This window comes from Sus scrofa, chromosome 16 (genome assembly GCF_054392235.1).
Source record: "Sus scrofa isolate SSC_HxYL_T2T_F1_AM1 chromosome 16, Sscrofa_HxYL_maternal_Yorkshire_Landrace_v2.0, whole genome shotgun sequence".
Lineage (NCBI taxonomy): Eukaryota > Metazoa > Chordata > Mammalia > Artiodactyla > Suidae > Sus > Sus scrofa.
Window position 1 is genome coordinate 36,328,220 of NC_139398.1, and position 15,629 is coordinate 36,343,848.

At 40.2% G+C, this 15,629-nt stretch overlaps 1 protein-coding gene across 8 annotated transcripts in view; it reads right to left on the reverse strand.

Annotated features, from left to right (window-relative positions):
- The window catches only part of FYB1 (FYN binding protein 1), a 181,561-nt gene that overhangs the window by 36,649 nt on the left and 129,283 nt on the right, over positions 1 to 15,629 (reverse strand). For all 8 annotated transcript variants that reach the window (XM_085002134.1, XM_085002135.1, XM_021076648.2 and 5 more), the window contains exon 4: positions 3,978 to 4,024. In XM_085002134.1, coding sequence (XP_084858260.1) covers positions 3,978 to 4,024 — 47 coding nt within the window. The remainder of the gene's footprint in view (positions 1 to 3,977; positions 4,025 to 15,629) is intronic.

The following is a 15,629-nucleotide window of genomic DNA, read 5'->3' on the forward strand; positions in this document are numbered from 1 at the left end:
TTTTGTGGGCTTGTGTAGAACAAAGGTATGACCAGAAAATCACAACTAGCTCACAGTTTTTGATTTATTTGCTCCCAAGGATTTACTTTCATGTATCAAACAAATCAAGTTAATAGGATTTTTCAAAAAGATATTTTACTGCTCAAGTGTTTAGTAACATCAACAAATTACCAAATATTAAGACATAATATAAAACAATAATAATAAACAGTGTAGTATTGATATTAAAACAAATAGACTAATGGAACACAGCAGAGAGCTCAGAAACAGATACCCAAATTACACACATGCAAACAGAAACACACATTATGCACACACAAATACACCATGTGTACAAAGACATAAACACACTAATACAGCTAATACAGTAAAGGTGGCAGTATAAATTAATGAAAAAAGAGTGGATTTCAGAATATAGTGATGAGAAAACTGACTTTACATAAAGAGACAACAAATTTGGATTTCTACAAACTCCTCAAAGGTCAACTGCCAAGAGACCAAAGACCTAAATATAAGTTTCGTAGAAGAAAATAGAAGATAATATTTTTCTCTCCAAATAAAATACCTAGGAATAAACCTGACCAAGGAGGTGAAAGACTTATTTGCTGGGCACTATAAAAAAATTTATCAAGGAAGGAGTTTCCGTTGTGGTGCAGTGGTTAACAAATCCAACTAGGAACCATGAGGTTGCAGGTTCGATCCCTGGCCTTGCTCAGCAGGTTAATGATCTGGCGTTGCTGTGAGCTGTGGTGTAGGTCGCAGACACGGCTCAGATCCAGCGTTGCTGTGGCTCTGGCGTAAGCTGGCAGCTACAGCTCCGATTCGACCCCTAGCCTGGGAACCTCCATATGCCATGGGAGCAGCCCAAGAAATGGCAAAAAAAAAAAAAAAAAAATTATCAAGGAAGTTAAAGAGGATTCAAAGAAATGGAAAGATAACCCATGCTCCTGGATTAGAAGAATTAATATTGTGAATGGCCATACTACCCAGAGCAATCTACAGATTTAATGTGATTCTTATCAAATTACCCATGACATTTTTCACAGAACTAGAACAAATATTCCTAAAATTTATATGGTCCCATAAAAGACCTAGAATTGCCAAAGCAATCTTGAGGGAGAAAACAAAAGGCAGGAGGCATAACTCTCCCAGATTTCAGACAATACTACAAAGCTACAGTAGTCAAAACAGTGTGGAAGTGGTACAAAAACAGACATATGGATCAATGGAAAAGAAGAGAGAGCCCAGAAATAAACCCAGACGCCCATGGTCAATTCGACTTTAACAAAGGAGGCAAGAATATAAAATGGGAAAAAGACAGTCTCTTCAGCAAATGGTGCTGGGAAAATTACACAGCTGCATATAAATCAATGAAATTAAAACACACTCTCACACCATGCACAAAAATAAACTCAAAATGGCTTAAAGACTTAAACATAAGACATGACAATATCAGAGTTCCAGTCGTGGCACACTGCAAACGAATCCAACTAGGGACCATGGGGTTTCGGGTTCAATCCCTGGCCTTGCTCAGTGGGTTAAGGATCTGGCGCTGCCGTGAGCTGTGGTGTGTGTCGAAGATGTGGCTCGGATTTGGCGTTGCTGTGGCTCTGGCGTTTCCTAGCCTGGGAACCTCCACATGCCTTGGATGTGGCCCTAAAGAGACAAACAAAACAAAACAAAAAAGACATGACAATATGAAACTCCTAGAAGAGAACATAGGCAAAACATTCTCTGTCATAAGCCATACAAATGTGTTCTTAGGTTGGTCTCCTAAGGCAATAGAAATAAAAACAAAAATAAACAAATGGACCCAATCAAGCTTACAAACTTTTGCACAGCATAGGAAACCATAAAAAAACCACCCCCAAACACAAGAGAATGGGAGAAAATAGTTGCAAACAATGCAACCAACAAAGGCTTAATCTCCAAAATATAAAAACACCTCATACAACTCAATGACAACAAAAACAACCCAATCAAAAAATAGGCAGAAGACCTAAATCGACATTTCTCCAAGGAAGACACATGAATGGCCAAAAGGCACATGAAAAGATGCTCAATATCACACTGGTCAGAGTGGCCATCATTAGTAAGTCTACAAGTAACGAATGCTGGAGAGGGTGTGGAGAAAAGAGAATCCTCCTACACTGCTGGAGGGAAAGTAAATTGGTACAACCACTATGGAAAATAATATCAAGGTTCCTCAGAAAACTAAAATAGAACTACCATATGATCCAGCATTTCCACTCCTGGGCATATATCTAGACAAAACTATACTTCAAAAAGATACATGCATCTCTAAGTTCTTAGTAGCACTATTCACAATAGCCAAGACATGGAAACAATTTAAATGTTCATGGACAGATAAATGGATTAAAAAGATGTGGTACATAAATACAAGGGAATACTAAACAGCCATAAAAAAGAACGAAATAATGCCATTTGCAGCAGCATGGATGCAACTAGAAATTCTCATACTAAGTGAAGTAAGTCAGAGAAAAACAAGTAAGTGATATCACTTATATTTGGAAACTAAAATATGGCACAAATGAACCTATCTACAAAACAGAAACAGATTCATGGACATAGAGAACAGACTTGTGGTTGCCAAGGGGAAGGAAGGAAGAAGTGGGATAAACTGGGAGTTTGGGGTTAGTAGATGTGAACTATTACATTTAGAATGAATAAACAACAAGGTCCTACTGTATAGCACAGGGAACTATATCCAATTTCCTGGGATAGCCCATAATGGAAAACAATATTTTAAAAGAATGTGTGTGTATATGTATATATATATATATATATATATATATATATATAAAATATATGACGGAGTCACCTGTAGTACAGCAGAAATTGGGACAACATGGTAAATCAACTGTATTTTAATAAAATCTTTTTTCTTTCCTATGTATAGGTCTTCAGATAAAATTTACAAAGCAAAAAAACTAATGAATTTGATTATATCAAGATATATTTATGTTCAGTAAAGGACAGTATGGACTAAGCTAATAGACAACAGACAGAATGAGAAAAAATATGTGCAAAGTCTGCCTCTGACATGGGGTCAATAGCTGGAATACCAAGGAACTCCTGCAAGTCAACCAGGAAAGGATACCAACTCCAAGAAGAAAATGGTCCAAGGATAGAACTGGCAACTTACAGAAGAGGAAACCTCAAAGGCTAACAAACAAATCAAGTACTCAAACTCAACTGTAAGCAGAGATATGAAAAGGAAACGAGACATCAACATCATTTTATACGTATCAGACTGGCAACAACTGGAAAGCTGCCCAATGCCAGGCACTAGTGAAAGGCAGGCGTCTTGGAATCTTCATGCCCTGTGATGGGAATATACAGCAGCTCTTCTAGAGAGCACTCTCATCCTACTCAGTCAAAACAAACATTCCAGACTTTCCAAGCAGCCATTCTGCAGCTGGATATACATCTTAAAGGCAGCCTCTTAGAGGACCATGGGTGGGGATGTGGAGAGGAAGTGCTTTGCACTATTATTCACGGTATTCAAGTTGGAAGTAAAATGTAAATGCATGGGATGCATACCATAGAGTGCTGTGCAGTAGTTAACAGCAACAAATTAAATACACAGACACACAACACGGATGAGCCGTCCCCAAAACACATTATGCTGAGTGTAAAAAAAAAAAAAAAGGCCAGAGTGAGCTATAATATATTTATGTACGTTGAAATATATACACATACAACAGTATGAAAGAACACATACAAAAGACACATATACACTAAATACATTAGACTATTTGTCTCTGGTAAGGGGAAGGAAGGAAAGGGAGTAGGTTATGGAGGTAAGAGGTAATAAATAGATAAGTAAAACAGAGAGGGGTCTTACATGAACCAATGATGATAATGACTCATTAATCACCCTATGAGAATAATTGACTCAAACTTCCGTATCTGAGGTAACAAGTCAATAAATAAAACATCTTTTTGACTCTTACCATCGGAGTGCATGACACTATTATGGTTTTCTTCATTTACAGGGCTTCTGAAAATAAGAGAGAAGAGAAAGTGAACATGGAACAAGTAGATAGCCCCCTTACAATGACAAAGAAAAAAGAATAAAAGAATCCTTTAAATAACTCTTTTCTGTTTCATATCTGCTCTGATTTAAAACTTGAATGTCAGGTGTTTTCTTGTGGCACAGTGGGTTAAGGATCTGGCATTGTCACTTCAGTGGCTTGGGTCGCTGCTGTGGCTCAGGTTCAATCCCTGGCCCAGGAACTTCCATATACAATAGGCAAGGCCAAAAAACCAAACCAAACCGAACCAAACCAAACCAAACCAAACCAAACCAAACCAAACCAAACCAAACTTTCAGAAGTCCGTAACCCCAATTGACTTTGGGGTTATATTGTTACTGCTTCTGCTACAAAAAATGGAGAATTTGGGGAGCTCAAGTTCAGCCCTGTCCATTCAGAGTGAGCTCCTACAATTAATCTGTTGTTTCATGGCAGTAATGTTTTCTGTTAAAATGACTGTATATCAATAAGTCAATTCTGGGATTCTGAGGGCATATGATTGGCTTTATGTGAGGGACACCATAGAGCATTAGTTCCAATCCTTGACCCCTTTCCCCTTGCAGATGGTCTCCATCTGGCATCTCTTCCATCATTTGTGGCTCAGACCCCAAGGCACCTCATCCAAACTGCTTCACTCCATCTGCTCTTAACAGTTATCAATACCTGAGCCCCATGAATCCCTCCTGATTTATGGAACATTTCTATTTTCTGTTTCTAATCTTGTGTAGATTTGCATAGCTAGGGAAAATTATTTTACTGCTTCTGAATATTACACATCATTGGCATTCAATCTCAGCCACACCCCCAACATTATTCTATAATCTCATACACTTTTTTTTTTTGGTTTTTTTAGGGCCACAGCCACTGCATATGGAACTTCCCAGGCTAGGGGTTCAGTTGGAGCTGCAGCCACTGGCCTACACCACAGCCATAGCAACACCAGATCCCAGCCAGGTCTGTGACCTACATCACAGCCCACGGCAATTCCAGAGCAAGGCCAAGGATCAAACCCAAGTCCTCATGGATACTAGTTGGGTTCATTACCACTGAGCCACGATGGGAACTCTCTCACTACACCTTTTTTTTTCTAGTCAATACTCTCTTGCATCATCCTTCTTAATGGGTCTTCAAAACCTTCACTACTTCCCTCAAATCTCCTATTCCTCTCTGCTCCCCAATTATCAGATGATCTTGTTTCTTATTTCACTGATAAACTAGCAGTTATTGGGGGCGAACTCTCTTAAAAAGCTTAACCTCCAAGCTCATCTGCAGTTAGACTCATCCTTACCTCACCCTACCAAGGTTCTTTCCATCTGTGTTCTGAATCCTATCTGACTGATCAGTTGTTTTACTCCTTGTATTCCCTTTCTTCTGTGTCATCATATTATTTATATTATTGTTCTTCTTCTACTCCCCATCCCTAAACATCTCACTCTAGTCTTCTCCCTCAGCTTGAGTTACTTCCATTCACAAACGACAAACACTCCTCTTTACCTTTCTAAATCCTTCACATGGACAACAAGACAATTCTCCTCTGCCCAGCCCAAGCAGAAAAAGCTGTCCATACTCACCAACTTTAATTCCTCTCCTCCCACTCATTTCTTCACTGACTACAGTCTGGCTTCTGCTGCCAATCTTTCACTGAAACTACTCCTTTAAAATTTAAAAAAATTTTTTTTTGGCTTTGCCTATAATATGTGGAGGTTCCTAGGCCAGGGATCATACCCGCAACACAGCAGTGACCTGCATCCCAGCAGTGACAATGCAGGATCCTTAATCCAATGAGCCACTAGAGAATGCCACCACCGAAACTACTCTTGAAAGAATTAAGTTCTCTTGTGGCACAGCAGGTTAAGGATCTGGTGTTGTCCCTGCAGCATCTTGGGTTGCTGCTGTGGTGCGTGTTTGATCTCTGGCCCAGGAACATCCACAGGCCATGGGCACAGCCCAAAAAAGAAGAAGAAGAAGAAGAAAAAAAAGATTTAGGTGTTCCCATCGTGGCGCAGTGGTTGGCGAATCCGACTGGGAACCATGAGGTTGCGGGTTCAATCCCTGGCCTTGCTCAGTGGGTTGAAGATCAGGCGTTGCCGTGAGCTGTGGTGTGGGTCACAGACGCAGCTCGGATCCCGAGTTGCTGTGGCTGTAGTGTCGGCTGGCGGCTGCAGCTCCGATTGGACCCCTAGCCTGGGAACCTCCATGTGCCGCAGGAGCGGCCCAAGAAATGGCAAAAAGACAAAAAAAAAAAAAAAAAAAAAAAAAAAAAAGATTTAATTACCAAGTCCACTAAAAACTTTGCCTGTATCTTGCTTGATTGCTTTGTGGTCCTTAACAGTTACTGGCCATTTTGGTTTCCTTCAGCTGCCTTTGTTTCCGTAAGAAATCTCTCCTGGCTCACTTCTGGTTTCTCTGGTTACTACCCCACAATTTCCTTTGTGGGTTCATTTCTCTGACTTCCCCTTTAAGTGATGGTGTGCCTTTGTATTGGGTTCCTCATTTTTTTTTTTTTTTTTTTTTTTTTACTCTACGTTTGCCCCTAAGTGGTCTCAGAGACCCCCACAACTTCACATATTATCTTACTGTTGGTGACTTCAACATTGAAAATCTCTGGCCCAGACTTCACTTCTGAGTTTTAGACTCAACTGTCTGTCTGTCTGTCTGTCTATCTATCTATCTATCTATCTATCTATCTATCTATCTATCTATCTAATCTATCCATCCATCTTTATTTCTATGTCCCACTGATTACCTTGGTAAAATCACACCAAAATTCACTTAGCCACCTAAGCCTCATGTCATCCTTTAAATCTCACGTTTTTGCAGTCCCACATCAAATTTATCAAGTTCTGTCAGTTCTGCATGTTTAATATCTGCTAGAATGCCCTTCTCCCTTCTATCACTCTCCTTCATCCTGCTAGACGCAAGAACAGGATTCTCATCACTAGTGTGGACCGATGCAGAGGTCTCTGGACAGTCTTCTAGCGATGAGAATTGCTCTTCATCTTTCTACCCTTACAGTCCCTTCTTTACACTGCTGCCAAAGTGATCTTTTTAACACAAAATTAACACCACTTGAAGAATATGTGTAGGCAGTGCCTTGTTATCACGAAGACCATAAAAAAGTGCTTAGTGGGTACTCTTGAGGCACAGGAAGAATTGCCATGGACATACATGTCACAGTTTCCACCTAGATTCTAGGCATATGTGTTCATAAACTGTTATCTAATAAATTTGCTTTAAAAAATAAACATTTAAAATTTAACCCATATATGCCTAGCTTCCTATTTAGATAAGTATAAAGGTCCAGTCCAGTGAGATTGATCATGACAAGACCTTTGTTCCTCTTAGTGAGTCCTTTTAGATCTTGGAAGATTCAGAATGAAATATAGAAATGATGAAGTAATTCAAACCCATGGTACAAAAATCTGTGAAATAAGTTTTCTAATCATTGTGTCAATATATGTACGTTCAATATTTTAAGTATTTGTAATATGTAAGAGATTTGTTACAGTAGATAATTCAGTAAAACATTCTGTGTCGCATCACTTAAAAATTTGTGAGTTAGACTTGATTATATTAGTTGAAAAGTAAGGATTCTAAGTTTTTTTTTTGTTTGTTTTGTTTTGTTTTTGTTTTCTGTTTTTTTTGCTTTTTAGGGTCGCATCTGCGGCACATGGAGGTTCCCAGGCTAGGGGTCCAATCAGAGCTACAGCTTCTGGCCTACGCCAGAGCCACAGCACGCCAGATCCGAGCTGCGTCTTCGACCTACACCACAGCTCACGGCAATGCCAGATCCTTAACCCACTGAGCAATGCCAGGGATCGAACCCGAAACCTCATGGATTCTAGTTGGGTTCGTTAACCACTGAGCCCCCGAGGGAACTCCAGGACTCTGAGTGTTGAGTGTCCATGTGGCTGCTGATATCACAAAACAGAGTCAGCCAAAATTATAAGCTCCTAATAAAACCATACACCATCATCTAGGAAGGTGTCTTAACTAACTAAAGAAAGAATACATGTAGAAAGTAGAACTAAATTTGATCAAGCCCCCCTCTGTATCCAACTTCTAATTTATAGGAAATACAGTGGAAAGGGGAACATATAAGCTATAGTACAAGGAAGCAATCAGCACAATCTAGACTGTGGGCAACTCTAAGGGCCACACACAACTTGATTTGTTCGACAAACAAATTGCAGTAAGTAAAAAGTACAAGAGGGTGAACCTATAGCTTGAAAGAGGATTACAAAACATATAAACCATGGACTTTGCTTGAATTTTTATTCAAACAACCAAAAAAAAAAAAAAAAAACCCACACACAATTTAAGAGACAATTGGCAATTTGAACAATCACTTGATGTTTTATATTAATACATAGAGTATTTTCAGGGGTACCTACTGAAATATTTATGGATGTAATTATATGATGTTTGGTATTAGTTTCAAAATAATATGAGAAGAGAGAAGTGGGTGGGGTATAGATGAAACAAGATTGGTAATGAATTTATAAACGTTGAAGCTGGGAAAGGGGACACAGCCGCTCATTATACTATTCTCCCTGCCTTTCATATGCTAAAAAATTTTCAGAACTAGCTATGCTTCTTACAAGGTATAAGAGAAGTTCCTTGGTGGCCTCGCCATTAAGGATTTGGTGTTATCACTGTTGTGGTTTGGGGTTCAATCCCTGGCCCGAGAACTTCCACATGCTATGGGCATAGCCAAAAAAAGAGAATAGTATAAAAAAAATCCAACTGTAAATGTGATTGGAATATTTAAGAGAACTGAATGTGGTTTAATAGATTTACAAAAGTCATTTAAGTACTTGGGAGCATTTGGCTGAGTGGGGTTATTAAATTCATTTAGTCAGGTACTGAAAACATTTAAAAATAAAATTCAATATGTAAGTTTATACATGCAATGTAAAACATGTAAGGGAGTTTAGTTAACCAAACTTATAAACATAGCCATTCGATTTGAAAGAATTTAGCCTGAGTTGTCCAATCATTAAAGATCCCCCTGAACATAATTATTCCTATTTAAATAAAAATGCCTAGATGTATAAATAGCACAGAAAGTTATATTGTGTGAATTTAAGTACTTCAAATACATTAGACCTCTGCATTATTAACTTTAACGAGCTGCATATTCTTCGGCCATACACCTTGAAGGCGCCTGATCTCATGTGAATATCCATTAAAAGCACAGGATGTAAATATCTTAGATATCAAAATACACTGACATTCTACAGAATAAAATTTATAGCCCTTTTCATGATATACAGGTTCTTAAGATGAATTCCTGCTCTTTTAACAGTTTTAGTTTTCCTATTTCCTCTCCTTACATCTTCTTTTCACATATTAATACTGAACGCACTTAACTCTCTGAACACTGGTTTCTTGTTTTCCATTCTGAGCTCATGTTGTTTGCCTTCTCTGGAATAATTCTCCCTTCTCATGATCCCTGGCTTGAGGCTCTCTTTCATCTCTAAACCTCTTCTTAAACACTCCCTCCACTGTGAAGTTATTCTCAGCTCTCCTAAGCTCATGCAGTAGCTGCTTCCATATGTCATACATTGAGCCACCACAGTGATTATTCTGGATTACTCTAATTATAAAGCAATTACTTACAAGTCTTTCTTCTTACTAAGAGACCATAAGCCCTTTGAAGAAAGAGATTATTGCTTTGTTAATTTAATATTATGATGTCATCTTTAGGAAGCTATTAGAATATTCCTGTCATATGTAGCACTTTGATTCTTTTTGGCTAAATTAATGATGTCCTAGTAAAACTAAGAAACTAACATTTATTACTAAAGTGAATTGTTTGCTATCATTTTTGAAGAAGAATATTAAGTTAAAAAGACTACTGGGGAGCTCCCCTTGTGGCGAAGCGGAAATGAATCCGACTAGTTTTCATTAGAATGTGGGTTCTGGAGTTCCCATCATGGCACAGCGGAAACAAATCTGACTAGGAACCATGAGGTTGTGGGTTCAATCCCTGGCCTCGATCAGCAGGTCAAGGATCCGGCATCCCGTGAGCTGTGGTGTAAGTTGCAGACGCGGCTCATATCCTGCGTTGCTGTGGCTCTGGCGTAGGCTGGCAGCAACAGTTCCGATTTGACCCCTAGCCTAGGAACCTCCAAATGCCATGGGCGCTGCCTTAAAAAGACAAAAGGCCAAAAAAAAAAAAAAAAAAAAAAAAAAGAATTCGGGTTTCATCTCTGGCCTTGCTCAGTGGGTTAAGGATCTGGTGTTGCCATGAGCTGTGGTGTAGGTGGCAGACGTGGCTCGGATGCCGCACTGCTGTGGCTGTGGTGTAGGCTGGCAGCTGCAACTCTGATTCGACTCCTAGCTTGAGAACTTCCATATGCTGTGGGTGTGGCCCTAAAAAGCAAAAAATATATATATATGTACTACTGGGGTTGCAGTTTACTTCCTGAAACACTTGGATGAATAACAAATATTTGCAAAATGAAGGGTGTCTGCACAGCACATTTAAACCTATGTGCCTGCACTTGAATGCAAATCATTTATACTTGGGGATAATGTTTGCATGCACATGCATATTCATGGACCCAACATTATAGCATACAAATTTTATTTAATTTTATATAGGTCTGAATTCACCTGTGAATTCATAGGTTTAATATGTAGAAGTGAAAATCGTCACTAAATAGGAAATAGGGTTAAGAATAGGAATAGCAGTGAAGGATAAAAGATGAAGGGGAGAGACAGGTGAGTGTCATGGACAGACCGAGATCAAACTGTCACCAATTGCTCAAAGAAAGTGTTCCAGGCATTGAGAAAAGCTCCACAGAGTTAAAGAGACCAATAACAAAATTAGTCACATCCCAAGTCCTAGAAAACAAAGCAGAGGGAGCAGTCTAAGAAGAAAAGGAAGCTTTTCTTCCTCAGCTGTTACAATAGGACATCTATTCGAGAAGGCCTTTCACCACAGTTCTTTGTTTTTATGCATGCAGAATTAAATTGGAGAGGCAAAATCAATGTAATGTTCTGACTGTCATGTTTCGAAAGCTATTAGAGCTCTATTTCCTGACATTTGAAGATGTGAAGTTGTTGACCTTTAAACTTTATTGGCTATTCATGACCTTTATTCATGGCTTCAGCCTCTCATTGTCAGTTTTTTTTAAGAATCAGGAGGAAATCAAGTGACACAGAAAACTTTGTGCCATACCTGCCCTCACTGAGAACGAAATCCTGTGAACTTTTCTCTGGAACATGTCTTCTGGTATTTAACGCATGAGGAATTACAAAACTATGAATTGTTTAAGCCAATGCTCTCCCAGTGGACTTAGGTAAGACTGCCTGGTCATGGATGACTGATATGGCAAGGCTTCAATTCCAGAAAATGTTAAGCATTCCTAATTGATAAAAAGGTTATGGTGGTAAATTCTTACTTTTCCTCCAAATTTAGAGCCAGGAAAAAAAAAAAAAATCTTACACTGACTAAGAATGACCTCAGGGTAAGAACTGTTCAGCGTTTCCTTTTCCAACCTTAGTCATTTCCATTATTTATTACTTCTTATTACTTCACTTTTCCTGTCTCATTACTATTAATAACCATATAATTTGCTTCGTATACCAAAGTATTCATCCTCTGGTTCTGTTTTCACATGAAGAATTATACTGTTAAATTTTTAATTAATTTCTGAAAATGGTACCCAGAGATATGTTACCCTAAAGATGTGGATTTGAACAGTGAAAATGATAAACAAGCTCTTTTGACCCATTTCAGTTCCTCTTCAGCTGTGTAAAAGAGCAGAAAGTAGAGCTAGCCGATATCTGACCACTAGGTGGAGAAACAATACAATTTAAAACACACTCTAACTGGCCTCAACTACTTTCCTTTTGAAGATGTTTATTATTTTTAATTCTCACCTGCCTCCAATCCTTTACACTCTCGGGGCGTTCTGACCCAAAGGAGAAAATTACAAGTGACTTCTGGGAAGTAAGCAGATGATAAAAGGTCAAGCTATCTCCTGAAATTCTTGCTTTGATCCCAATTAGAGATTCGTTTTCTTGCCTGAAGTAATCCAGACTCCACAGCCTGGGGAGAACTGTGAACCTTATCACTTATGCCTTTGGGAAGCCAGTCCCTGAGCTTCAGTTCTTAGTAGTTGTAGTCCTTGGTCCCAGGAATTCTCTCTCCACCATTACGATTTCCACAAGTGTAGAAACATACTGTTATTTCTACCATCTTTTTTTTTTTTTTTTTTTTTTTTTGGCTGGGCTGTGGCACATGGAGTATCCATTGTTTTGTGACCTATGCAACTGCGGGAACTGCTGTGCTGGGCAGGGGACTGAACCTGCATCCCCGCACTGCAGAGACATCGCCAATCCCCTTGCATTGGGAACTCCTATCTCTTTTCCTTTAATTTTTTTTAGGGCCGTGTCTGCAGCATATGGAAGTTCCCAGGCTAGAGGTGGAATTGGGGCTGTGGCTGCCAGCCTACACCACAGAGGGCAATGTGGGATCCGAGCTACATCTGTGACCTACACCACAGCTCACGGCAACGCCGAATCCTTACTTAGCTGACAACCGATCACTGCCTCCCCCTTAGGAGTTCTAGCTTTACTTGGCTCCAAGGACACCACACTCAGATCTTTCCTACGTCCTTGGTTGCTCCTTTTTATCCTCCTTTGCAGAATTTCCTTCTCCCAGGCCTGGTGGATTTTGAGCGTCCTGGGGTTCAGTTCTTCCTCTGCTTATACTCACTTCCTTGGTGATCTTCAGTTTCATGACTTTAAGTGTGGGATATATGACCATACTCTCAAATATGTATTTTTTATTTTTGCTTTTTAGGTCCACACCTGTGGCATATGGAAGCCCCCAGGTTAGGAATTGAGTCAGAGTTACAGCTGCCAGCCTATACCACAGTCATAGCAACTCGGGACCCAAGCCGTGTCTGTGACCTACACTGCAGCCACAGCAAAGCTGGATCCTTAACCCACTGAGCGAGACCAGGGATCGAATCTGCATCCTCATGGATACAAGTTGGATTTATTTCTCTTGCACCACAACGGGAACTCCTCGAATATGTATTTATAACCCAGAACTCTCCCCCAAACTCTTCACCTCTTATGCCCAAATGCCTCCTCAACATCTCCACTTGGGTGTTTAAGAGACACCACAGGCTTAACCAGGCCAGGCCCTCCTGATCTTTCTCATGACCAAACCTGCTCATGTTCAGCAAAGCCTGCTTTAGAGATGGAAACATCATCTTTGGAGTTACTCAGGCTCAAAGCCTTGGAGCCGCCTTGGAGCCTCTCTACCTTTCATACCCTAAATACAAATTCTGCTGTCTCTACCTTCAAAATATATCCATGACCAGGACACCTTTCACTGCGTCCACTGCACCATCCTGCTGAGGGCCACCTCCATAGCTCACCTGCATACCTGCAATATCTGCCTAACTGGTTTCCCTTCTTCGACACTGCCTCCTGGCGCTCTCAGACAGCTGGGAAGGCGATATTTGTAAAGCCTAAGTTGGAAGACATCACTTCTCTGCTCAGGTTCTTCCCGTGTCTCCCATTTCACTTAGAACAGGAGCCACAATCTCCATCATGACCTGCAGGGCCCCGTGTAAGCTGGGTCTTTCTCAACTACTCCTTCCCTTGTTCACCTACACCTGCCCAGCCACCTCCTTCTGAGTCCTTGAATACTCTAGGCTTTGTTCTGTCTGTCCTCTCTGCCTGGCATGGTCTTCCTCCAGGAGTCTGCGTGCCTAACTCCTTTGCTTCCTTGAGTCTTCGTTCAAGATGAACTTCCCATACAGGGAGCTACCCTCACATCTCCCTTTACAGTTGCAACATGCTGTTCCCAACCCCACCCTCACACTCCATCACCTAACCCTGCCCTATTTTCTCCTATGGCACTTGATATTTCCCAACATATGCTATCTTTCACCTGTTTATTATTTTTATCTCTTATGTCTCTTGCCCTAGGTTATAGGTGGGCAGGGACCTTTATCTATCTATCTATCTATCTATCTATCTATCTATCTATCTATCTATCTATCTAACTATCTTGGCTACATCTTTGGCATGCAGAAATTCCTAGGCCAGGGATCAAACCCCTGACACAGCAGTTACACAAGCCACTGTACTGACAATGCCAGATACTCAACCAACCCAGCCATATGGGAACTCCAGGGATCTTTATTTTGTTTACTGATATTTCCTGAATTTCTATTACAAAGGCACAAAGTGGTGGCTCAAAAAATAATTATTGAATAATTATTGAATTATAGAAAAAAATCAATTAGATCTTGACCTGAGAGTGACCTTACATTAGAGAGGGGATGAATGACATTTGCAGACCATAGAGGGAGCACCTGGGAAACACCCAGGTGTGTGTTTGGAAGTGTGGTGGAAAAGCACAGAAGTACCCATCTCTCACAATTTTACTTAAAGATGGTTCCGGGGGAGTTCCTGTTGTGGCTCAGTGGTTAATGAATCTAACTAGAAACCATGAGGTTTCAGGTTCGATCCCTGGCCTTGTTCAGTGGGTTAAGGATCCGGTGTTGCAGTGAGCTGTGGTGTAGGTTGCAGACACGGCTCAGATCTGGCATTGCTGTGGCTGTGGCACAGGCCAGTAGCTATAGCTCTGATTAGACTCCTAGCCTGGGAACCTCCATATGCCACGGGTGTAGCCCTAGAAAAGACAAAAAGACAAAAAAAAAAAAAAAAAAAAAAAAAAAAAAGATGGTTTCAGGAGTTCCCGTTGTGGCTCAGTGGTAGTGAACCCAACTAGTATCCATGAGGACATGGGTTTAATCCCTGGCCTTGCTCATTGGGTTAAGGATCCAGTGTTGCTGTGAGCTGTGGTGTTGGTTGCAGATGTGGCTTGGATCCTGAGTTGCTGTGGCTATGATATAGGCTGGCAGTTGCAGCTCCAATTTGACCCCTAGTCTGGGAACTTCCATATGTTGCAGAGGCGGCCCTAAAAAAAAAAAAAAAAAGTTGATTCTATACATTTCCCTCCCACATGAAATATAGATTTGTGAGCCTGAATATCAAGACCCATTATACTTTCATTTCCTCTTTGTGTCTTATCTAGCTTCCTCTAGTGGGGGAAAGTTTGCAACCCAGATATTTCTTCATTTTGGATTTTTCTTGAGCCTCTGATGGGAGCCTGAAAGTCTTTCACCATATACCGCATTTTTACTTTTGAAAAAAAGTTATCTCACAGATGTCCTTTAGCTTTCATTTTCTCTATTCTCTCCATCTGACAGCTTTCAGCTATGCCAATTCTAGCTTGTCCAGGCAATGTAACATCTAAGTTTCTTGTTTCTCTTCATCTTTTTCCTGAGCATATGTGTTTTGAGGCTCTTGCCTCAAACTTTTTAATTTTAGGAGTCCTTCATAAGATGGAATTAGGAATGAGATAAAATTACATTGGTGGGTTTTGCTAATTTCTGATGAAAACAATATTGTGAAAAAAAAATTTGAGCATGGCTGGTGGGCAGGATCTTTTCAATGTTGTAAGAATTTCCTACAAAGGTGGGAAATTGAGCAGCATCTGTATGATGGTATAGGCCAGGCTATAGGTCTCTT